General features: G+C 39.1%; 1 protein-coding gene across 1 annotated transcript in view; it reads left to right on the top strand.

Annotated features, from left to right (window-relative positions):
- Positions 1-26513, top strand: part of LOC308684701 (anoctamin-9) — a 32741-nt gene extending 6228 nt beyond the window's left edge. The window contains exons 7-24 of the mRNA XM_081355955.1: positions 2613-2692; positions 2821-2955; positions 3117-3210; positions 16302-16362; positions 16442-16524; positions 18601-18705; positions 18819-18986; positions 21695-21731; positions 21851-21962; positions 22328-22385; positions 22506-22603; positions 23004-23200; positions 23665-23817; positions 24343-24490; positions 24580-24693; positions 25092-25185; positions 25299-25411; positions 26065-26513. Coding sequence (XP_081212081.1) covers positions 2613-2692; positions 2821-2955; positions 3117-3210; positions 16302-16362; positions 16442-16524; positions 18601-18705; positions 18819-18986; positions 21695-21731; positions 21851-21962; positions 22328-22385; positions 22506-22603; positions 23004-23200; positions 23665-23817; positions 24343-24490; positions 24580-24693; positions 25092-25185; positions 25299-25411; positions 26065-26155 — 1941 coding nt within the window. The 3' untranslated portion in view covers positions 26156-26513. The remainder of the gene's footprint in view (positions 1-2612; positions 2693-2820; positions 2956-3116; positions 3211-16301; positions 16363-16441; positions 16525-18600; positions 18706-18818; positions 18987-21694; positions 21732-21850; positions 21963-22327; positions 22386-22505; positions 22604-23003; positions 23201-23664; positions 23818-24342; positions 24491-24579; positions 24694-25091; positions 25186-25298; positions 25412-26064) is intronic.
- The last annotated feature ends 388 nt before the right edge of the window (positions 26514-26901 follow it).

Raw genomic sequence — 26901 nt, 5'->3', positions numbered from 1 at the left:
CTCCTGCAGGAATTCCAGTACTGCACCCCACTGGGCAGTTAACTGGGTCCAGCTGGTGACTTCCGCACCATGAAGTGAATAATATCCACTTCAGGCCATAGAGTTTCCTCATGGACGTAACTCTGAAGTGAAGGATAGTCTCAACAACCTCGGTTGAAAGACCTGAACTTATGAGCTGGGTCCCCTCAGAGGCCTAGCGCACAGTTTCCACAACTCTGGATGGGGCTGAAGGATCGACCCCTTCGCCTGAGAAAGAAGGTCCCTCCTGGGCGTAATCTCCAGAGCAGAGCCATCGAGGAGAGACATGAGGTCCGAGAACAATACCCGGGCCGGCCAGAACGGGGCTACTAATAGAAGATGGACCCTGTCCCTGCGAACTCTCTGCAGAACTCCCGGGAGAAGAGCGATTATGCGAAAGGCGTACAGACATAGCCTCGGCCATGTCTGTACCATACCATCCAGCCCAAGAGGAGCTGTGTGAGCGAGGGAGTGTTGTCTCTAGAGATGCAAACAGATCTAATTTTGCTTGGCCAAACTTCTCCCACAGGAGTTTCACCACCTCGGGCTTTCCCGGGCCTCGGCCCTTGCCTTGACAGGATGTCTGCCCCCTGATTTAGACACTCTCATAGAGAGTAGCTTCCCCTGGGCCCACAGGAATATCTGGTGAGCCAGGTTGAATAAGGGATGTGACCACAGACCCCTCTGATGGTTTATGTAAGAGACCACCCATGTGTTGTCTGTACGAACAAGCACATGACAGCCTCTTAGGTCTGGGAGGAAGTGATTCAGTGCCTAAAACACGGCCAGCATCTCCGGGCAATTTATGTGCAATGATAGATGATGGTCCCGCCACAGACCTTGAGCCAAGCGATCACTCATGATCGCCCTCCAGCCCGTGAGGGATTACTCCATCATTAGCTTGATGTGACGACAAGGAGCCCCCAGCACAGGTCCTTGGGAAAGGAATCAAGGTTTTTTCCACATGACTAAGGCCCGACGGCATTCACTTGATCATATGGAGCGGATTTCCCCTTGGGGAGAATCCCTTGGTTTTAAGCCACCTCTGCATAGGTCTCATGGACCACAGGTATCATGTTGGAAACAGCTGCCATCAGATCTAACAGTCTATGAAATTGGCCTAGAGAGTGACTAGCCTAGCTTTAGCTCGTTCACAGCTGAGAGAATCGAGACGATACGAGGAGGAGTCAGACATGCCTGCATAGTCATCGAATCCCATATTACACACAGAAAAATGGTCCTCTGAGCTGGAGAAATTACACTCTTCTTGGCGTTCAGCCTCAAACCCAAATTTCTCATGTGGGCGGGAACGACATCTCAATGTCGAACCGCCAAATGCTCTGAATGAGCTACAATCACCTAATCGTCTTTGTAATTTAGTATGCAAATGCCCTGGAGTCGCAGAGGGAGCCAGAGCTGCATCCACACACTTTGTGAAAGTGCAAGGTGATAAAGCTTGGCTGAAAGGAAGAACTCGATATTGGTACGCTTCATCCCTGAAAGCGAACCTTAGAAACTTCCTGTGTTGTGGAAGGATGGATGCGTGGAAGTATGCGTCCTTGAGATCTATCGTGACAAACCAGTCCTCTGACCTGATTTGTGACACGATTTGCTTCAGGAAAACGTTCTATAGCCACCATGGCCAGCAGGGACTTTACTTCCTCCCCTATGACTAGAGCCTGCTATGGTACTTTTTTTTTAGGGCGGACATTCGGATAAGCACTCGCTGGGAACCCCTGCGCCCCAAGACACACAAGGTGGCGGGGTTGGCAGAACGGCCCCCTGAGGGCACAGATGGCGTCAGGACTTCTTCTTTGACAAAGCCTGACCTGCTGGCGATTACGCTTTACCCGCCAATGTAGCTCTCAGTGGTTTGGTGGGTAATGTGAGGGCTTTGAGGGACGATGCTTACTCAGGGGAGAGATGGCTCGCAAGCATCTCTTCAGCCCTGGGCATCGCCCCATAACCGTGTTGTTTAAGCCCATGGATGTTTAAATTTGTTGATTTTTGTGGACTATACATGGTATGAAACTGGTCTCTTCCTCTTCCTCATTCTGGAGGTCAGGAAAAAACAGCAAGCCCAGACGTGGAGGTTGTATACGTGACTGCAGAAAGCGTTCGTCTAGATTGCTTTTCTGATGAAGCTCCGGTTTCTCGGCCGGCCAGTCAATGTTTAATTTAGCAACGCCATGAGTGATAACCTCCATCAGTTCCTCACATGCAGGAGTCTTCAGTGTCTCCTGTCTCAATACTGATAACATCCAGCTCCTAGGAAATGGAAAGTTGCAGTACCGGTGTTTCACTTGGGGTGGAAGTAACCGCAGAGTGTGCTTCCAAACCCTGAGATGAAACACTGGACCTAGCAGGTGAAGGCAGAGAAAGGGCCAGGCCAATCTCTAACGGCGTTACCACAGCGTTTCGATGCAGCGCGAGTTCCCTTCAAAGGGAACCAGGACAACTAACCTACAGGGGTCTCTAGGGGAACTGTATTTTCTGTTACAGTCCAAATAAATGAGATTTCATGGTTTTGTAGTAATTGTAACAACAACAACACATAAACAACAACTTTGTCCTTTGTCCACTTTTATTCCTAGAAAAGTGAGCAGAAAGAACTGAAGCAGAGCTGGGCTCGATGGTCTGCTTGTTTTCGGGGGCAACCCATAACTAACGTCAGGTTCTCTTTCTTTTTATTTGATGGTTTTACTCATCTCTCTGTTCATTATAGACTTATTTCCATTCTGCTACCAATAGAAAGTATCCTTGAAGGTTTCTTGATGATGCATTTTTTGTATATGTTGTCAGAAACTACCTTGGCGAGAAGGTGGCTCTTTATTTCCTGTGGCTGGGCTGGTACACATTTCTCTTGATTCCTGCTTCTGTAATTGGTCTCATAGTATTCCTGTATGGCCTGGCTTTCTACAGCACAAGTCCTCTCATGTGAGTAACCTAATATTAATAAACTTCAATGTTTGATTTTCAAATACATCGTTGTTGTTCGATAAACAATTATGGTACTGTGTAACCACTTGTTGTCTAATGTAAAATAAGGGTCCTGAAGCAAAATCAACCTTTGTGTGTGCTTGTGTGTGTGTACGCAGACAAGAGGTGTGCCAGTCGAACATTATTATGTGCCCTCTGTGCGATATTAGTTGCAAAGTGTGGGAGCTTTCCGACACCTGCATGTATGCAAAGGTACTGTATTTTTTATGCAGACAATTGTGCACTGACTAGTCGCTTACTTAGTTTTTTACATATACACACATTATGCACTATATCATGACTCAATCACCCACTTATAAGAAGCACTCAAGGCCCTTTAGAATACTCATATCATATTTGAATGGTTCAGTAAAAATGTTAGGCTAACTGAGATTTTGGTATGTAGATAATTGAAGATATTTTTTTTCTGTAGTAGTCTTAAGGCTGGAATACACTACAGGACTTTTAAAATCTGAACAGATTAGGCATCACTAGGCATCATACACTTGCCAACTTTGTAAATGGTTACAGGGAAAACTGGGGTTCATACACTACCAGACTTTAAAATCGTTCCGAACACAACAAACACACACAAGAAACGTGCTCCTCATTGCTAGGAGACGCATGACAGTTGATGATCACAGTAGTTGTTACAACAGAAAGAAAATGAGCCAAACAAATTTGGATTGAGATGGAGATGAGTAGCACAATCAGTTGTTTTATCTGTACTGATGAGTCAAAAAAATTAGGCTTATTTTATGCATGTTCTGTTAATTTACTTTTGTTTTTGTTATTGTATTTGTATTGTATTTTATTGCAGCACTGATAGATAGATGACAACTTCTGTTTCAGTAATGTTTTAAAATTGGCTCAAAATATTAAATATGTTTTGATATCTATGGAAGTAAAATAATGTCAAATGTTTTTGAAATAAAAAAGCCTGTTGAATTGCACTACTTGAAAAAAAATATGCATTGCATTAACCATGCTTGCATTTTAATGCATTGTATTTTTAGGGCTTGCATTTTTATGGGCTGAAATTCAACATGGTTGAATATTTAAGCTGTGAATATTTCAATTAAAAACATTTCAAACACATTTTCATTATTAAAAATTCAATAATCCATATTCACCTCTCATATTTCACTTCCAAAATATTCAAACTGTTTAAAAATACAACCTATAATATTCAACAGGAAATTTTCGGTCCATTTTATTTCACTTTGCAAATTCGCTTCCACAAATTCAGTGGTTCAAATTCGACAGTAAATTCAACGGAACTGCAGGAAAAACAGTAGATTACCGAGCATACTCTCCATCTGCTGTTAGTCAACCCCACCAGCAGATGGCGTAAAAGCGCGTGTTGTTGACGAAGACCAGCAACAGTTAGAGCAAGCCATTCATTCATAAAATGAAAATGATTATCTGTGTCAGTATATATGCGGAAAAGATGATAAAGACACAAAAGCTGTGTTTATGTTTCATTCAATAACTTCATTGTTACTTTCCCTGTGTAGCCTACATGTTATAAGCTTTCTCTACCATGAACAGGATTATAATCGGTTTCCCTCAATACCTCATCATACTCAAGGATTCCCCTTCTGTTGGGACAAAACGCTTAACGTAGCTTTATGGACTAATACAGTGATATAAAAGACCAAACTCGCACCTTATTGGGGCTGTAGGCTGTAGGCTACTATATAGGCTACAGGCAAGCATGGACTTAGAATATGAACTTAATGCGCAAAGTTTCATGCAGAGCGTTTTGTGATATACTGGCACAAAATCAACACTTGATCAATTAATACTAACACTTTCTTTCTCCTCTCTCTCTCTCTCTCTCTCTCTCTCTCTCTCTCTCTCTCTCTCTCTCTCTCTCTCTCTCTCTCTCTCTCTCTCTCTATTATATAGTATAGTATACGTGTATTGCATTAGCTTAAACTGGGAAGAGTCATAGCACTTGCATATTGTTGTCCTCCTATTGTTAGTTTAACTGTAAATCGCTTTGGATAATATGGATTTTTTTTTGTGCCAATAATAATGAACGTAGCTTTTCAAGAAACTAATGAAAATATAAATTGAAACTAAATAAAATATCTTTGAAACTGAAAAAGAATAAATCGCAGGCAAATTTTTTTACTTCGTTTTTCATACACTGCATGTTTTGCTAACTATTTCTCATATTTCAGTTGCTGATCTGAACTTACAAATGCGCTTCCAGAGTTTTCATTTACGCTTCTGAAGTTTCCGTTTACGCTGCCTGAGTTTTCGTTTGCCGTTCTGACACATTTCTCTCGTGGGGGCGGGGCTAGTAGCAGTGTGTTCTCATTGGCTACTGAGTTTTTGAGTGACAGCTTCTTGACCTGGAAGTGAAGAATTGCACTACTTGAAAAAAAATATGCATTGCATTAACCATGCTTGCATTTTAATGCATTGTATTTTTAGGGCTTGCATTTTTATGGGCTGAAATTCAACATGGTTGAATATTTAAGCTGTGAATATTTCAATTAAAAACATTTCAAACACATTTTCATTATTAAAAATTCAATAATCCATATTCACCTCTCATATTTCACTTCCAAAATATTCAAACTGTTTAAAAATACAACCTATAATATTCAACAGGAAATTTTCGGTCCATTTTATTTCACTTTGCAAATTCGCTTCCACAAATTCAGTGGTTCAAATTCGACAGTAAATTCAACGGAACTGCAGGAAAAACAGTAGATTACCGAGCATACTCTCCATCTGCTGTTAGTCAACCCCACCAGCAGATGGTGTAAAAGCGCGTGTTGTTGACGAAGACCAGCAACAGTTAGAGCAAGCCATTCATTCATAAAATGAAAATGATTATCTGTGTCAGTATATATGCGGAAAAGATGATAAAGACACAAAAGCTGTGTTTATGTTTCATTCAATAACTTCATTGTTACTTTCCCTGTGTAGCCTACATGTTATAAGCTTTCTCTACCATGAACAGGATTATAATCGGTTTCCCTCAATACCTCATCATACTCAAGGATTCCCCTTCTGTTGGGACAAAACGCTTAACGTAGCTTTATGGACTAATACAGTGATATAAAAGACCAAACTCGCACCTTATTGGGGCTGTAGGCTGTAGGCTACTATATAGGCTACAGGCAAGCATGGACTTAGAATATGAACTTAATGCGCAAAGTTTCATGCAGAGCGTTTTGTGATATACTGGCACAAAATCAACACTTGATCAATTAATACTAACACTTTCTTTTCTCTCTCTCTCTCTCTCTCTCTCTCTCTCTCTCTCTCTCTCTCTCTCTCTCTCTCTCTCTCTCTCTCTCTCTCTCTCTATTATATAGTATAGTATACGTGTATTGCATTAGCTTAAACTGGGAAGAGTCATAGCACTTGCATATTGTTGTCCTCCTACAGTTAGTTTAACTGTAAATCGCTTTGGATAATATGGATTTTTTTTTTGTGCCAATAATAATGAACGTAGCTTTTCAAGAAACTAATGAAAATATAAATTGAAACTAAATAAAATATCTTTGAAACTGAAAAAGAATAAATCGCAGGCAAATTTTTTTACTTCGTTTTTCATACACTGCATGTTTTGCTAACTATTTCTCATATTTCAGTTGCTGATCTGAACTTACAAATGCGCTTCCAGAGTTTTCATTTACGCTTCTGAAGTTTCCGTTTACGCTGCCTGAGTTTTCGTTTGCCGTTCTGACACATTTCTCTCGTGGGGGCGGGGCTAGTAGCAGTGTGTTCTCATTGGCTACTGAGTTTTTGAGTGACAGCTTCTTGACCTGGAAGTGAAGACGTCAGGGTGTGTTTATGTGTGGATTTGAGCGTCTGTAAACACAGGTTTCCAGTTCTTTTTAGTGGTATTAAGTTATGTTTATTTACCTTTATTTACCTTTATTTATCTTTATTTATCTTTATTTACTTGCTTCTACTAGTCGACAGAAGCTTTTAGAAGCACAAGAGATCTATTCAGTCTATTCAGGTGTAATTGTAGGCCTACATTAAAGTACTGTATATAATACTTAAAATATTGTAGTGTCCAATGTTTTCGGAGAATATTTGTTTATTCATGATGATTCCTTTGCATGTTAGGCTCTGATTAGGTTCAGCTGTTACAATTTAAAGAGAATACTAGCAAATGTGTGTGATATTCAGCCGTCAAGAAAGTTTCACTTCAGGTAATCAAGGTTGGCAACCATGGCCATCACACTACTCATTGTTAGCATGATATACATTTACACCATCAAAATTAATGATCACTTAAATAAGAGGAATTTAAACTATATGAAAATTACAATCGTGACCTGCTGTCAGATGATACATACCTCTAAGGGCATTTCATTACACATGTCACAGAAAGAATGTTCTTGTTGCCATTTTTTTTAAATTGATAATTGTATTTAGTTATTTCATTTAATTAACACTATCTTCTAACATTTAAAATTGTAAATATATTTTAACAATCATCAACCGTTTCAATTGTGAATTATACAACCAGTTCACGAGTTCACATCTACATATAATTAGTACAATAAGTTTATGCGTATTTGGCGTGCTGTCTGGGGGGAGGGCTCCGAGCTCGGAGTTAGGCCCGAACCCAGAGTACTCCCCCCAGTTGGTAAGTGTAGATGGAACTGGAAGTGAGGAGATGGGGTGGAGGAGGGATGCTGACAAACTTTCAATGAACAGAGATAGGTCTGCTGTGAATTTATACTCTGTCATTGAGTTGATTACTGATTAATCTCCAGCTGTGCATAATTTGGTTAATTATCTGAACCTGCTCCTCCCGAACTTTTTTAATAAAACATCTTTTAAATGAATGTAATTGAAAATATGAATTCAAATATATTTACATTCTTTATTGTCACCAAAGCATATACACAAGTATCAGAGTGAAGGTCTTGGATGCAATTATGTTGTGACCGGAAAGACCAGAATCCACAAAACATTAACTGCATAATATACATGTAATGCACAGTATTCTCATGATATACATTGCTATACAAAATGCACAATTACAAATACAGAATACATATTTAAAATTCATATAAATTTTAAATGTTGCAATGATTCTGAGCAGTTCCTGTTGCAGTACAAGTAACAAAGCACTGCAGTGACTGGATACAAGCAGTACAAGGATAGTCCACCCAAAAACATGAGAATTCTCTCATCATTTACTCTCCTTCATGCCATCCCAGATGTATATGACTTTCTTCTTCATAAACATAGACATAGACAAAGATATTTAAGGAAATAATCCATCTCTGTGAGTCCATAATACAAGTGTATTGTAACCCATGTACGTAAGACAGTTGATTTTTAATGGTTAAAACAGTCATATTATTAGTATTTGTCTTATCTAGCCTATTGTTTGACTTCAGAAGGCATTGATTCATCCACTGAGGTCGCATTGATTACCGTCACGCTCACTGTGTGCGGTTTTTAAAGCGTCTTTAGGACTCGCAGAGATGGATTACTTTCCTTACAATCTTAATTCGTGTTTATCTGTAGAAAGAAAGTAAAATGCATCTGGGACAGCATGAGGGTGAGTAAAATAAGTGAGAATTTTATTTTTGGGTTCCCTTAACATTCATATTCTGTTGGTATGCTAATCCAAGATCAGCATAGATTAATAAGAATAAAGTGCAACCTCTAGTGTACTTGTGAACTGTGTTTGTTTTAATCTAGAGGAAATTAAAATATTTGCTAGTTTATATTAAAATAAAATAAACCAGGTGTCTGAAGATCAAGATCCCAGTCATTCAAAGGTGATGTGTCTGAACAAAGTAAGATTATTGTCTGACAGGGACAGTGGATCTCTGGTACTATCACTCCATCAGCATCACTCTGTGTCAGCATCAGAATTTTGTTTATGGAAAAGTTGCTCCACTTCCTGGAAAATGAGAGAGGAAATGTATTATAATCTAACAATACAAAATGCTTTGAACTCCCACATACAGTAACAAGTTGCAGACTTAAAATATTTATTATATATATTTAAGGGATTTTACAGTACTAAATGTTTACCTCGGACTCAAGCAGCATTTATCATTTGTAATATGGTTGTGTAACCAGTAGATGGCTGTATAGCCCTATATATAAACATATATCCATGGCTGTGTATTCCCTAGAGTTGCTGGATGTTTTCAGTCATAATTACTTGCATGTATTAAGTTTTTAATTTGGACATATATTTATTATTAAAGACTATTAAAGGGGGGGTGAAATACTCATTTTCACTCAATCTCCTGTTAATCTTGAGTACCTATAGAGTAGTATTGCATCCTTCATATCTCCAAAAAGTCTTCAGTTTAATTATATTTATAACAGAAAGATAGGCTGTACCGAGTCTTTCCGGAAAAAAACGAGCGGCTGGAGGCGGGCCCTGTGGGCGAAGCTAAAGCTGTGCTAACGCGCCGAGCTAGTGACAACACACAGAGACAATAGAAGCAGTTTTACTCACCGAACCTTTATCATTGTGACTGCTCGATCCTTAAAGGGTTAGTTCACCCAAAAATGAAAATTATGTCATTAATGACTCACCCTCATGTCGTTCCAAGCCCGTAAGACCTCCGTTCATCTTCGGAACACAGTTTAAGATATTTTAGATTTAGTCCGAGAGCTTTCTGTTCCTCCATTAAAGTCAATGGACGTGTCACTGTTCACGTCCAGAAAGGCAATACAGACATCATCAAAGTAGTCCATGTGACATCAGTGGCTCAATCTTAAGTTTATCAAGCGTCGAGAATAATTTTTGTGCGCAAAACAAACAAAAATAACGACTTTATTCTACTATTCATTTCCTTCTCTCTGGGCCTCGTAGTGTTTTTGCGCAGCGTGTCTGTGTTGCACGTGGAGGAACAGAAGGAACAGAAAGGAGGAACAGAAAGCTCTCGGACTAAATCTAAAATATCTTAAACTGTGTTCCGAAGATGAACGGAGGTCTTACGGGCTTGGAACGACATGAGGGTGTCATTAATGACATAATTTTCATTTTTGGGTGAACTAACCCTTTAAGCATTAGACGATCTGCAAATCCGTCGATCTGGGCTTTGTTTATAAAACAATCATCATCGAAATGCAGGGAACAAACAGTCTACACAACTCCGTTTATGCTCAGGAAAAACAAACTCCATCCACTGGTGCCTTAACGCCGGGTTCTTTGGGAATCTGTGCAGGGTTGTCTTGCCCTGGCAACCAAAAACACACTTCTTTGGTGACATTGGCTTCCCAAAAGCCGGGCAGGGCGCTTTGATGGCGAACTGCTTTCGCTCTCTTGCTCTGGTCTACGAGTGCGCGCGCGCCCGCGATCTTACCGGAGAAGTGCCCTTAGAACCCATATAAGGAAATTCCGCTACATCTGACGTCACACATGCCCATACTCGAAAAAAACTTTCCGAAACTTGTGACAAACCGGAAGGACAATTTTTGGCACAGAAATACTCCTTCAAACGTACAATTTAATTTTTGAAACTTTGTCCATGTTTAGCATGGGAATCCAACTCTTTAACAGTGTAAAAAACTCAGTATGCATGAAATAGCATTTCACCCCCCCTTTAAAGATTAAACATTTTTCTCAGAAATGTTCATTTGAAGTGCACTTTTTTTCATTATTATTAGTCAAATATGGACACAGAAAAAGCATTTTGTTACTCATACTAGCTACATATAATAGCTTTATTAGTCATCTTTATCACAAAGTAATCATAATAAATATTGCGACCAGGGCGATACTTCAAAATAATTGAGTGTTTACATATTACGAACAGAGATGTGTTCTGTGGTCAAGTCGTGTCTCTCCTCTTTCAAAAACTCTGCATCGCAAATTAATCAGCAATTAAGAAATTCAGGTTTAAATAGTTTTATTGGCATGGTAAAAAAAAGGCTTTACATTGCCAAAGTTGAATCAGGCAGTGATTGACAGCGCTCTGGTCCTATGGCATCGGTCATTGACTGATACAGTACTTTTTGTACTGTAGGCTACAGTACATATACTGTACAGTACTCTTGCCCAATGTTGTTTGGGGTGGCTGGGGGGAAATATGATATAATCGAAGCAAATATGATCTAATCGAAGACTGTAACCGAATGTAGATAAACAAGTCATGTAACGTTAGCCTAATGATTGGGCTAACAGTTAACGTTAAATCAAGCATTAAGCATTAAGCTTTGCGCGTTATTCTGAGTCCATCTGCTTGCCTGCGAGTTTGGTCTTTTATATCACTATCAGTACATTAAGCTACGTTAAGCGTTTTATATGTTCAGCAGGGGAATCCTTAAGTATTGAGGGAAACCCTAATAGCTTGCATGCAGCACATCGCCACAATATAAAGTTAAGGCAACTAAACAACCAAGAGAAATATATGTCAACCTCAAAAATGTAACATTGGATCTGTATATCCGCATCGGGGAATAACATTATATTCTTGTTCACGGTAGAGAAAGATACATGTAGGCTACACAGGGAAAGTAACCGTGAAGACACTGAATTTAACATAAAACCGCCTTCATAATAATCACAAATACACTTACATTGCTATAAATGAGTTTTATGAATGAATGGCTTGCTCTAACTGTTGCTGGTCTTCGTCAACAACACACGCTTTTACACCATCTGCTGGTGGGGTTGACTAACAGCAGATGGAGAGTATGCTCGGTAATCTACTGCTTTTCCTGCAGTTCCGTTGAATTTACTGTCGAATTTGAACCACTGAATTTGTGGAAGCGAATTTGCAAAGCAAAATAAAATGGACCGAAAAATGCCTGTTGAATATTATAGGTTGTATTTTTAAACAGTTTGAATATTTTGGAAGTGAAATATGAGAGGTGAATATGGATTATTGAATTTTTAATAATGGAAATGTGTTTGAAATGTTTTTAATTTAAATATTCACAGCTTAAATATTCAACCTGTTGAATTTCAGCCCATAAAAATGCAAGCTCTAAAAATACAATGCATTAAAATGCAAGCATGGTTAATGCAATGCCTATTTTTTTCAAGTAGTGCAATTCAACAGGCTTTTTATTTCAAAAACATTTGACATTATTTTACTTCCATAGATATCCTTCAAATGGATGGAATCATTGTCTGACCCTAAAACCTCAGAGTCTGTGCCCATCGTAAACTGTTATTATGACCGCCGCTAGCGTAGCTAGCGAAAGCGGTCATATAGGGATTGTCAAAGTTTTTTTTTTTTTTTTTTTCCGTCACCTTACTGAATTTTTCGTCAACGATACCAGGGACACCGAAGCACCGGGGAACATGAAATTTGGTGGGCATGTAGCCCCACTAGACTTCTACGGAAAAATTTCGTTTGGTCCCCGGGGGCCACTCCCCCCCCGCGCTGGGCCCCCCCAAACCCAAAAAAATGCAGTTTTTCCTAAATAACTACCTGAACCGTGGCACCGAGGATGAAGAAATTTTTATGGTATGTTGGTCTACTAGACTTTTACGGGAAAATTTCGTTTGGTCCCCGGGGGCCACTCCCCCCCCGCGCTGGGGCCCCCGTAAATTTTTCGTCAACGATACCAGGGACACCGAAACACGGGGGAACATGAAATTTGGTGGGCATGTAGCCCCACTAGACTTCTACGGAAAAATTTCGTTTGGTCCCCGGGGGCCACTCCCCCCCCGCGCTGGGCCCCCCAAACCCAAAAAAATGCAGTTTTTCCTAAATAACTACCTGAACCGTGGCACCGAGGATGAAGAAATTTTTACGGTATGTTGGTCTACTAGACTTTTACGGAAAAATTTCGTTTGGTCCCCGGGGGCCACTCCCCCCCCCCCGCGCTGGGGCCCCCGTAAATTTTTCGTCAACGATACCAGGGACACCGAAGCACCGGGGAACATGAAATTTGGTGGGCATGTAGCCCCACTAGTCTTCTACGGAAAAATTTCGTTTGGTCCCCGGGGGCCACTCCCCCCCCCCGCGCTGGGTCCCCCCAAAACCAAAAAAATGCAGTTTTTCCTAAATAACTACCTGAACCGTGGCACCGAGGATGAAGAAATTTTTATGGTATGTTGGTCTACTAGACTTTTACGGAAAAATTTCGTTTGGTCCCCGGGGGCCACTCCCCCCCCCCCCCCCCCCCGCGCTGGGGACCCCGTAAATTTTTCGTCAACGATACCAGGGACACCGAAGCACCGGGGAACATGAAATTTGGTGGGCATGTAGCCCCACTACACTTCTACGGAAAAATTTCGTTTGGTCCCCGGGGGCCACTCCCCCCCCGCGCTGGGCCCCCCCAAACCCCAAAAAATGCAGTTTTTCCTAAATAACTACCTGAACCGTGGCACCGAGGATGAAGAAATTTTTATGGTATGTTGGTCTACTAGACTTTTACGGAAAATTTTTGTTTGGTCCCCGGGGGCCACTTCCCCCCCTGCGCTGGGGCCCCCGTAAATTTTTCGTCAACGATACCAGGGACACCGAAACACCGGGGAACATGAAATTTGGTGGGCATGTAGCCCCACTAGACTTCTACGGAAAAATTTCGTTTGGTCCCCGGGGGCCACTCCCCCCCCCCGCGCTGGGCCCCCCCAAACCCAAAAAAATGCAGTTTTTCCTAAATAACTACCTGAACCGTGGCACCGAGGATGAAGAAATTTTTATGGTATGTTGCTCTTAAGGTCCCACATCAACCTAGCCCATAATCACTCATTTGTGATTTGCGCCCCTCCCATAAAAAATGAAAATGCAATATTATTCTGCTTTAATCGCCCCTATCTTCAGTGGAGATGTTCAGAACTGCACCATATTTCATGTGTATGATTAACTTGACATCCTCTGGGGGTATCCTCTGCTAAGTTTCGTAGAATTTCATCCATGGGGGGGTATAAAATAAATTCATTTATGTGCACATTTAGTGACTGTACACTCATCGGCCTGTAGATGGTGCTGTTGAGCAAAGGGTTGCTGGTTTAGGATGATACTGTCACACACACACATGCAGGAATACAAACAAACGCAAGCATGCACACACACTGACATCCACACGCACAGACACACACCCATACACACACATACAAATCCACATGAACACAGACACACACACACACAAACACACACGCGCACACATGTACGCACACATACATACACGCACAGACACACACACACACACACACACACACACACACACACACACACACACACACACACACACACAGACACACACATACACAAACACACACACATACACACACACATACACACACACACACACACACACACAGACATGCACATACTACTACTTTTTTTAGGTATATACATAAACACGCAATACAGCCAAATTACTCCACGTCATTTATTTTTGTGGAAAGCCAGTGCAGGCCTGAGCGGCGGTCATATTTTGTACCGCGATACGGTACATCTAGTTTTATGTGAAATCTGTCAAATCCATCTGTCCAAATCTGCAGACTGGCACAGACTTTTGTCAACGATTGTCGACTCATCTAGACATCAAATCGGGGCAAAAATCAGAGCAAAATTTGTGTATTGTATTCCAGCCTTTAGTAAAAAACAATTTTAGTAAAAAAAAAAAAAGGGTTCTTAGGGTCTATTCACACCAGGAAAGTCTGCTAGTTCACTTGCTTTTGTCCTGACCAAATACAGTGTACATTTTTTTTGTTTTGTGTGGTTCGCTTTCACACTCACTGTCCTTTTTGCAAGTGAACCAACATTTGTTAACAAAACCACGTTGTGCTAAGGTCATCCATTCATTGGACAGAAATTCAAACCGTACCAGATTTCGTTTGGAACCGGACCGAGACCACCTCTTCAGCTGGGCCTCGGTTTAGTTGTTCGGTCCGCACCGGAGTGCGATTGCTGTATTCACACCTGCCCAAAAGATACGCACCAAGGTGGGAAACGAACTTGAGTTCGATTCAGTCGAACCAAACAAGACAGGTGTGAATACACCCTTAGGGTGCTTTCACACTGGGCTTGTTTGCTGCGGTCCGAGCCCGAGCTCGATTGTTCCTGGCACCCCCCGGAGCGTTGGTCTGGTTTCACACTCAATTTGATTCTATCGAACCCTGGGGCGTTTGCGTGCAACTTATCGCAATGCAAACGTGCTCGCCGCATGATAGAAAACAGAACGCGGGTCAATATATTGTGTTTTTTATTAATTTGGTGCTATTATGCGCAGCTGAGTAAACAACACAGATTCACTGTGTGTGTATGTGTCGCATAAGGTGTCTTTCTGCTGCTTGCAAACGGACTCTTTTGAGGAGACAGTGGATTTCCATTAATTTGTTGCCCTGATTCCACGTGCTATGTGCGAATACATTGCAGGCTCACTTTCGCACATATCCAAGGTAAATCATCAGCTCTATCATCCCTTACATGTGTTTAATTTAACTAAATACATAATAATCCGCTAAAACGCATGTGCAGGTTTCTTTACTTCCTGAACAAGTGCGCACCTGAGTCTGTGTTGCTTTCACATTCACGCGAACCGCGGCACAGTTCAAGTGCAACCGAACTCAGACCACCTCCTCCAGGTAGTCTCGGGTTCGGTACCCCAGTGCGCACCCGGGTTCGCATGACAGCGTTCACATTAGCGATTTTTCATGCAAACCGTGCCCCGTTCCGAACTAAACTGCCAGTATGAAAGCACCCTAGGAGAAGATTCTGAAATAACGTTTTTTGTAACTTAAACGGAATGTTAGCAAAATGTTCTAAGAATATATATTGTGATGGAACGGTTGCCCCTCCCTTGTAATCAGCGCCACCACCCCTTCCCTTAACTCGCCGCCATTCGCAAGGTTGCCGACTGGAGTGGGTGTGATTGGAGAGGAGGGGCGCTGAAGCGGAGAATTGTCAGCGTGTGATGAGGCACACCTGAAGAACATGAAGCCTCATCACCGCCGCTGTTAAATGCTGAGCGCGCCTTTAATGTCCTTTTTTTTTTTATGCAAACATTAGGGAAACAAGTAATTAGAATTAGAACATAGAACATTTCATTTAATAATTTTGCAAAAATTATGAGAATGTTAGTTTCTCTGAGCATTCTGAAACAAATAGTAAGTAACGTTTAAAATACATTAGACAAACATCCAAATAAAACTTTAGAAAAAAAAAGAAAAAAAACAGAAAAAAAAACTTTCCATCAATGATGTATAAATAATGTTTTTATCTGTGCTAAAATTTTGAGAATGTTATTAAAGACCAGATAACTTTATACAAAAATTATATTAACATTACTGGTAGAACTCTAATAGCTGGGGGCATTTTTAAATTAAGGTTAAAATGTTTTAATATGTGCTGACACTGTGTTTTTTGGGTCACGTGCAGGTGAGCCTTCTGTTTGATAATGAGGGAACAGTAGCATTCGCCATGTTCATGGCTGTGTGGGGTAAGTTCAACAACAGCTCTGACCTCATTTAAGTTGGATTGATTCAATGTTATGACAGATGTTATTGTCTTCTTCACAGCCACTGTGTTTCTGGAGTTTTGGAAGCGTCACAGATCGTCTTATGTGTGCGCATGGAAGGTCTTTGACTGGTGTGAGGAAGAGGTATTACAAAGTAACTATCTTTATAACAAAAAATACATCATACAGCATTAGACCTTTGAGTTAGCGACTAGGAATTGTATTCGAGCTTTAGATGATAACTTTAAATAATACGGTCAAGCTACCCTCTTGAAAAAGCAGCTGGTAGCAGCACTAATAAAACATATTAAACTACATTAAGGGATAGTTAACCCAAAAATGAAAATTAGCCAATGATTTACTCACCCTTAAGCCATCCTAGGTGTATATGACATTCTTCTTTCAGATAAATACAATCGGAGTAATATTAAAAAAATATCCTGGCTCCTCCAAGCTTTATAATGGCAGTGAATGGCCGGTTTCTGTTTTGAAGTCCATAAAAGTGCATCCATTCATGATAAAAGTGCTCCAATAAATGCCTTCTGCAGTGAAGTGATGCGTTTGTGTAAGAAAGATGTCCATTTTTAAAACCTTACCGACTAAAATTACTAGCTTTCGGCAAACGCCCTACATAAGTCGACTTACGCCAAAAGAGTAAAACTTGTCAATGGACATTTCATATATTCATGACAGTCGAACAAAGTTATGCATGTTCGTGCAAAGTAACGTAACATTAGCTCACATGGACGTATTAGCAATGCATTATGGAGCCCGTTTCTCTGTCATTATGCGGAGACGCTGAGGAAAACAACAGAGACAGAAGCCTAACTTTACCTCAGAAAAAAAAAAAGATTCGTCATTCGTTCTTCACGTACAGTATATCGTGGACTAAGTTACTAGGGTTGCCAACTGTCCTGAATTAGGTGGGACGTCCCGTATTTTGGGCCTAATATATTTGTCCCGTGCGTGACCTCCCATGTCCGTTTTTTTGACAAGCTGATCTAACCACTGACTGATACAATAGCAACAGCAGCAGTGCTGACCACGACACTTGAGAATGATCACCGACACCTGTCATCATCCAATCACAGTTTTTTTTAATCACTGTTTTTAGACAAATCATTGTTTGATTTGCGAACATAATCCTCTGCTGTCTGGTTGCTTCCGCTTCAAGCCGGACTCGTCTCGCGCTAACGGTAATAACCTTTTACTGTCCATGTTTTGATTTCGGCAAAACAATTTTGGCGAATGCAAACAACGTGATTATTGTTCATGCCATGATACTAACATCCAGCCACGCAAGAAAACATGTTATCTACCTGAAGGAATAATATGCTCAAAAAACATTTCTGATTATTATTAATGTAAAAAAAAAAAAAGCCTTAGAAAGTAAATAGAAAGCTTTTGTAACATTATAAATGTCTTTACTGTCACTTTTGATTAATGTAATGCATCCTTGCTGAATAAAAGTAGGCAAATACTTTCTTTAAACTTTTTTTCCAAAAAAATAATCTCCCAAACTTTTGAACTGTAAGCCTATATAATGTTAAAAAGCTTTCTATTTTAGATAAATGCTGCTATTTTGAATGATGATTTGTTTGTAATGTGATTTTTTTTTTATGTATGACTTTTTGTATTTTATGTATGAATTAAATACATAAATAGGTAAAGCAATACGAATGTGTTCATGTCTGATAACCTTTTAAACACATATTTAACTGCAGACACTGAAATGATGAACAGTTTTGAGTGTCCCTCATTTTCCTATAAATAACCACGATTGTCCTGTATTTTCCTTTTCTGAAGTTGGCAACCCTATAAGTTACACATGCTGCAAGTTGACCTGTATGACCATTGAAGCAGCCTACGTTTCTGCTGAATCCTGCAGCTTATCTGGCAACCTCGAGTCAGGGGGGAGGGGGAGGGGATACACCTCTCTACAGTATTTTTAAAGTGATTGCAGTACCAGTTTTGGCCACAATCCTACATACAGCTCCTTTAACATACAATTAGTCACTCTCCGTTCCGGTAAACTCTCAAAATCAATTGCAACCAAATGTTTCCCAGTTTTTGATGCACATCCACTGCTGCAATGACACTACTTTCAGTGTTACTCCAAAAAACTGCATCATTGTTACATCATGTTGAAGAACTACAAATATATAAAGCTTAGGGTGGTTGGGTATAACATGTAATTTTGTATGCACTTTTACCATGCAGGAGGAGTTGATTCTGGAGATTGTAAATAATGCACACTGTGAACCCAAGATGCACATGCACTCTTATCTACGGTCCACTATAGTAATGGTTTTAGCCACACTCATGGTAAGAAACCCATATTGATTTTGCGAAGATGCATTTACTCTCATAAAAAATATATAATTCATATATGTATGGCTAACGCTCTTTGTTGGTGTCTGTGGTTTATGTGTTATCAGATGCTGATCATCATAGGTTTGACCCATGTCCTTGTTGTGTTTCGAGTGATTGCTACTGTACTGTTGGCTGAAAACAGTTCTTGGCCGGTCATTACTGAGAATTCCCAAACAGTTGCCCTGATGCTTGGAGCTGTGCTTCACTACATTACCATCACCATCATGACTCGGGTAAACTCTACAAACCTCCCACTATTTTCAGAGAACAGATAGTTGTCTTATTTTTAAAGACTTTTTTTCCTGTGTTCATGTATTTCGTATTGAAACAAGAAGTTTGGACAGAACGTACTGAAAAGCTCATATTTTTATCTAACCAACAATCTTTGGTTCATGAAAAACCTATGAATCATGATTTGCTACTTGCTATTGATAATGTATTACATGTATAACCTGGTTTCCTGAGAAGGGATCGAGACGCTGTGTCAGGAGCTGACGCTATGGGAAAACAACTTTGTGTGGCGGTGTCTGAAGCATGTGTGCAATCATGGCAATTCTATTGGCAGATGAAGAGTTTATGTGACAGCGGACTGCATTACAGAGACCATAAAAGGGCATCTGCACAATCATGACCCCAGATTATGTTTCTTTGAAGGAAGATGCGCAGCGATGCCTGAAGAATGGAAAAGAGACGCAGCGTTTCTTTCCCTTCTCAGAGGGAGTTCGAAGGAACTCTACTTGGCATCAGGAGTTGACGCTATGGGGAACAGCATACCAACTAGCCGTACAGAAAAATGCTTGCCCAACAAAATTGTGAAAAAGAAACGCTGAGCACAGGTTTGCGGGCAAAAGAAGAATGAATTAACCTAAAGAGCCTGGGGTTGAATCCAGGTCCAAACTGTAGAATCTTATGAATGTTGTTGTGGAAAAAGTCTTCACTCTTTGCAAAAAAAAAAAAAAAAAAGTAAACAAGTTCCAGATGGCAAAGATCAGACTGGTCCATCTGTATTGGTCCAGTCAAAGATGTACAAGGCGAGATGCCAACTGAACTTCTAACAATCTAATTCACAACTCTCTCTTTTATAGAGTTTTTCCCAACCTGTTTAACCATTGAGCGTACATTTGGGTACATTGTAATTTCCAATCTTTTTATTAGCCCATTCTCTTTCGCCTGCCACAATTAATTGCTAATCTTTCTACCTTCTACTTAAAAGTGGCGTGTCGCTTACTGGTGTATATATATATATATATATATATATATATATATATATATATTTAAATCATCAAGAGAACATTTTAAAAAACATTTATCAAGAAAGTGTACACAACATGTAAATCAAAAATAGAAATTGAATATCATTGGACCACTTATGGACTGGTGTAGGCTTGCCCACTGATCGTTTTCTTTGTAGAGGGAGCTCTAGCTTTTAGAATGGTCTCTACAACATTGGTTGAGAGACCAAGTTCTATGAGTGGGTTCCCCTCCGGGGCCCAACCCACAGTTTCCATATCTCAGGTCAGGGCTGCCAAATTGCGCCCCACACCTGAGACAGAAGTTCACTCCTGTTCTGAATCTCCCAAGGAGAGCCTTTCAAGATACATTCTAGGTCCGAGATCCATATTCTGGCTGGCCAAAACAGAGGTACGAGCAACAGGCGTACTCCGTCCTGCCATACCCTCACTAGAACTCTCGAGAGCAGAGCTATCGGGGTAAACACATAAAGACGCATGCCTCTGCCATGTTTTCACCTTAGCATCCAGCCCCAAAGGTGCTAGAGGTGTGAGGGAGAACCAAAGGGGACAGTGGGTCAACTCAATTAAAGCATTCAGGTCGACTTCTGCTTGGCCAAACTTCTGTTACATTAACTTTACCACCTGTGGCTGAGGTCTCCATTTTGTGGGCCTCCATTCTGTGGGCCTCAGCTCCTGCCTAAAAGGATGTCTGCTCCAGTGTTGTGATATACCAGAATTTGGACTGTCCTCAGTGAGGGTTGTTTGTACTTGGCTGTATTCGAAGACCGCAACCCAGCCTGTAAGAGAGGCATCCATTGAAATGGTTTTCTGATGGAACACACCGAGTGAGACACCCTGAGTTAAAAAACGGGGTCGTCTCCACAGAAGAAGGGTACTAAGACACTTGTACGTAACCCTTATGACTTCCAGAGGGTGGCATCAAAGGTGAAAACCCCTGCATTTGAGCCACCTTTAAAGTGGTCTCATATAGAGCACGTCTAATGGAATAACCCGGGCTGCTGTTGGAATGTGAGCCTTTGGAATAGGCTGACTGGAGTACCCTAGCAAAATCTGTACTTAAGTAAAAGTACAAGTACTTATAGGAATCTTTACTCAAAGTAAAAGTAATAATCTTAATAGTTATTTGAATAAGAGTAAAAAAGTATCCAATGAAAAAACTACAAGTAGCTAGTTAGTTACTTTAGATCATATACAGTGCTGCTTGAAAGTTTGTGAACCCCTTGAAGAATCTGTTAAAATGTGAAGGAAAACACGAAGGAAACAAAATGCATTAGATCTGGGGGGTGAAAACTTATATATATACTGTGTATACACACACACACACACACACACACACACACATATATATATATATATATATATACACACACACACACGCACATATGGATTCGACTTAAGTCTAAAGCGCTAACGTACGCATGTTCACAAGAGACTGGAGTTCCAGCGTATGACGTAGGACACTCCGGTGAGGAATATTCTAGTTCTCGCGAGAACCAAGTTTGTTGACATCGAAGGACATCCATAGCCGCGTAACCACAACATTTTTGGGTGAACTATCCCCTTAAGTTGCCTGTTTTGAATCAGCCTTTGCATTGAGTTGCCTGTAATGCAATACAATTTGGAACAGAGCATATTTCTCTTTTGGCTTATAATAACAACAGTTGTAACCATGTAATTATTTCATTCAGGTAAATTGTACAGTAGCCATGAAGCTGAGTGAAATAGGTCAGTGAAACATGGTTTATGGCTTTAATTGTCAGACATTTTTATTGTTAACCCTATTTGTTGGATATAAAACACTTCTCAAGCCTATATTGTTTTTTGGGTTTTTTTGTTGCTTGCAGAGAATAAGCACTCCCATTCTGCCATTGAAAGGAGTTTTACAGTGAAGATGTTCATATTCCAGTTCTTTACAATGTTCTCCTCTCTCATGTACACAGCGTTCTTTCTGGGAAGGTAGCCTTGACATTTAATAGTTTCTATTATATTGTATTTTCTATTATTTTATACTAATTACTATAAATTAATTGCTCTGTTTGCAGAGTAATCCCATTGTTAAATTACTTATGAATTTATTTTTTAAATTATATCAACCTTAACCAGATACAATACATTATTCATGAATTTGTCAGTATTAGTTTTGTGTAGCCTTGTCATATGCTTTGACCGATTGGTTATATTGTACAGTGCATTTGAGAGGTGTTTTTACCAGGGCATAACTAATTTCCTCTAAAATGAATAAAATTTTACTGTAATAAAAAATGTAATACAACAAAACAACAACAAAAAAGTAATACAGTTAAAAAAATTTTTTTTTTTAGAATTAATGGTCACCCTGGAGGATATACAAGAATATCTGGCAGATGGAGGCTGGAGGAGGTGTGGCAATTATAATTTTCTCTACAATGTGCTATAAATAAACAATGCTGTACTGTATTTTATTTTTAACTTATTTCTTTACACTCATTTTTATGCAATATTACATTCTTTTCAATTCAGTGTCACCCAAGTGGCTGTCTCACAGATTTGTTCATTCAGATGTCTATTATCATGGTACTTAAGCAGACCTTCAACAATATCTTTGAATATTCTGGTCCGTAAGTGGAACATTTTTATTGTCTTTGTGTGGACTGTGCTTTTTATCATTTAACACTGATGTTGGAAATCAAGATCTTTTTCAGAACCAGTTCCATTATATTATAAAATACTGACAACCAAACATTTTTATGACGTAAGATTCCGCTACTACACGTCTTTTCTATTGTGTGTTCTATGTTGACTTAAAATGTTAGCGAAAGTAGTATTTCAGTCATATGCTATTATGTAGTTCGGACCATTTCTTCGTCAAGTATTAAAAATAATAGTTAAGGAACCAGAATCATTGCATTTCTTATAATACTGATCCCTATTTTAGACTACTTCATGTACTTTGTATAACATACAGTAAATGTATTAGAGATAACAAACACTTATTTATACCCTCTTACCCTCATACAGCTGGTTTAGTAGGTGGTTGAACAGGAAAAAGACCCAGAAGCTGCGGAGAAGATGTGCCAAATGCTATAAGAAGGAGTGTATGAGCGTCAAGGAAGGATCCGAACTCTGTGAAAACTGCAAACTTGAAGACCTCCACAGAAACTATGGCCTGATTAAAACTGATAGCTTCAGCCTCTTTAATGAGTTCTTGGAAATGGGTACAGATTCATTTTGTGTGTGTGTGTGTGTGTGTGTTTGTTGCCAGAGCGGTTACTAGTGGTGTTTGCTAAGACAATAATCAATACTGTTGTTCATTCTTATAATTAGGGACATAAATAAAATCCCTAACCATAAGTATTACATTTTGGTCAGTAACTCGTCCTACACATTTTATCATGATTGAGATCTCATACCATAGACACTTGGAGTACGCTTCTTTGATTTGGGCCAGTAGTAACCCCAAGAAGGCCTTAGCAATCACATAGTAACAGCCTGGTAGCCTCCCACTACACCTCAGCATTGTTGCAGCAAGTTTTGTATAGCAAACACAAATAAAATTCTAGTTGTGGGTCTTCAAAACTCTTCTAGAGTTCTTTTAAGAGGATACATTAGAAAGCGTATTTTTTCTTTGAAACACAAATGTCTAAAATTAGCATTTTTTTGTTTGTTTTACCTCCCCCAGTGATGCAGTTCAGTTTTACTACTATCTTCGTAGCAGCATTTCCTTTGGCTCCATTGTTGGCTCTTCTAAACAACATCATTGAGATCCGATTGGATGCCATTAAGATGGTCAGCCTTGAACGCAGACTAGTACCAACAAAGGCCAACGATATTGGTGAGGGAAAGAAAGGCTCATGGCATTATAAACAGAATATTAATATCATGAGAAATCATTTGATATCAAAGAGCTTATGGAACTATGTAAACATACTGTAACTTGCAGAACTCAAAACTTCCTATGCAGTTCAAACTGACCATTTACATTAACAAGCTAAAATTGACGTGTTGTCTGAAAGAATCGTTCTGAGCTCCAGTCACTGTGAGGAAATACAATAGTTATTCCTAAATATTTGAACAATTATCGATGAGGGTAAAATGTGGCTTTGTTTATTGCCTACAACTCTGAATATCCTTCAGAAGCAACTGAACAGGATCCCTCATCATTTCAGTCTTGTTTTAAGAGTTTGAGTAGCACATTTCTGTGCAGATTATTTTATGAATCTTTCACAAAATAATGCAGCTTTGCATAGAAACTTGACAATAAAACATTGCAATAAAAATAGAGGATGGAAAATGATCATGAAAAAATATGTGGACCTCAAACAATGTATAAAAAAGACAACTTTTTTTCTCATTTCAGGTGTTTGGACAGAAGTGCTGGAGGCAATTAGTGTGCTTGCGGTCATTGCTAATGGACTGGTCATTGGTATTTCCTCTGATTTCATTCCTCGTCTGGTTTACAAGTACTACTATGGGCCTTGTGCCAACGGCAGTGCTACAGGCATTGAGTGAGTTGGACTTGATATTTCACACCTGCTTAATCAACATATTTGCTGCACCACAAATGTGTTTTTCAATCTTCTTTGTTTAATTTCAGTTGTATGGTTGGATACATAAACAACACACTTTCCATTGCTAATATGATAGTTAGTGAAGATTTCAAATCTCATCAGATGGTCACTTACAGTGGCATAAATGTGACACACTGCAGGTAATATCTATTTATCTATATATCTATCCTAAACACCTTAGGGACTTAGCAACCTCTCAAAACACTCAATCAACCAGGATCATTTTATTTGTCCATTAGACAAAACAGTCCTGTTTAAGTGGGTGGTTCTTAGCAAGAATAAGCTTGAATGAACACACAAAATGTAACTCATTTTCACTTATTATTTTGTATTTATGTGCACATTTGCACATTTGATTATGGTCAATCAAACCTGTGCTGTTTATGTACTGTTTATTTACTGTACTGATTTTTTTTTTTTTTTTTTTTGCTATAGAGACTACAGAAGTAATGAAAGACCATAGTATAGTGATTATGGTCATAATCAAACCTGCTGTTTATGTAGGCTAATGTTTATCTACTGTACTGTTTATTTTCAGCTATAGAGACTACAGAAGTAAAGAAGACTATAGTTTAACTAATCAGTTTTGGGTTATTCTGGCAGCACGATTAGTCTTCATCATTCTGTTTGAGGTAATCTGATATACATAAATAAGAACAGGGTTCTAGATACACAGTAATTACACTAATAATAATAATGAATTGTATTGCTCACTCACTATTTTGATGTATCTCTCTGTGACCAGCATGTAGTTGTGATCTTTAAGTGTGTAGCAAGCTGGTTTGTCCCTACTTCCCCCCTGGATGTGAGAAATGAAAGACTGTATGATAAACTCAGAAGGCTGAAAGAAGAATTGAGGTCAGTAACAAGAGCTAATAAAACAACATTTTAATAAAATTCCGGGGGGGGGGGTATTAAGTTTTGTATTAAGAGTCTCAATGATTATGGTTAAACATGATCAAGTGTTAATAATTATTGCGCTATTCATTTTTAAAAAATGTAGGGCGGTACTAGATTTTATTCATTGCAATTTATTGGAAAGTGAGGCAGGATGTCAGTCTCCTGAAAAAAAAAAAAAACATATACATTTGTAATCAAAATTATTCAACCCCTGCACATCAGGGTTATTGGCAAACATTTACAGACTTTCAGCTGTTTGCACTGAACAAATCAAACAAAAGTAATTTAAATAGCTTAACACAACAAATGTTTTAAGTTGTTTCCCCAAATTCAACTGAAAATGCAACTTTTAATGACTTCTGCAGTCTCAAAATTATTCAAACCCCTGAATAGATTCATAGATTCATTAGTTGCTCCAGCTGTGCTTGAGCTAGAACACATGAAATATCTGAACTTATATAACAGTATATATAAAGAGAGAGAGAATATTCTTAATGTGCATAAATAGTGTGAAGAAAATTTATATTTTAATGAACTTTAAAAATGTATATATGTGTGTTGGTTCATGTTATTTTTTTATTTCTCTAATTATTTTATTATTATTTTTCTAGAGTTCAAAGAGCACAACAGGACACTTTGACCAAACTAAATGAGAATGGTAATGTAAAAGAACATCTAAACAGAAAAAGGCAAACAAGCTAAATAGTATGTGAGACAAATGAGCTAAAACAAGGTGCCCCCACATAAAAATCTTATTTGTGTGTAATCTCAAGATTGGAATATTTGGCTGGATGAGTGTATATGTCTTGGTAAGCATTGATAAAGTTGCATGAATTGTATATAATTTTGTATTTTTTAGCATGGAAATCCATTAGTTGCATTTTATAAGATGTATATATAAAACAAATATTTGACCTATTATACTCATGATAAATGGCATGATTAAATAATTCAGTTATTTTGTGAAATAATGTAAAGAGAGCCAATGAAAGTGCTGTGCTTTCTGTTTCTGTCAAAATGTAATTGAATAAAATTAATAAAATTGATGTATTGACCTCTCAGAATTGATTACACCAACATTTGCACTAAATGGATAAGGAACTCAAAGAAATGAATACAACCTTTTTTTTTTTTTTTTTGACTTCTAAACGGAATAATTTATCACATATTCCATTTTTCCCATGAACATAAATAATGAAATCTTGTGTCGTTTTTTCATTTTTTTTTATCTTTGTTTTCATCACACTTTGTCCTAATCCGCCAAATGGAAAAACAATTAAACCAAAATGAGCTTCAATATTCAATCTCTACATGAGCAGGTATGAAACACCCCTTTCCGCTGATTGGTCAACCAGAGATCAAGCCGTGCCGTCATCAGTTAAGCTCTGCGCAACAGAATAATAGCCATCTGATACAGTTGTATGGATTATTACAGAGGTTATTGCAAC

The sequence above is a fragment of the Scardinius erythrophthalmus genome, assembly GCF_964197995.2.
Source record: "Scardinius erythrophthalmus genome assembly, chromosome: 24".
Classification (NCBI taxonomy): Eukaryota; Metazoa; Chordata; class Actinopteri; order Cypriniformes; family Leuciscidae; genus Scardinius; species Scardinius erythrophthalmus.
The sequence above is the reverse complement of the archived record's forward strand: the minus strand, read 5'-3'. Positions and strand labels throughout refer to the sequence as shown.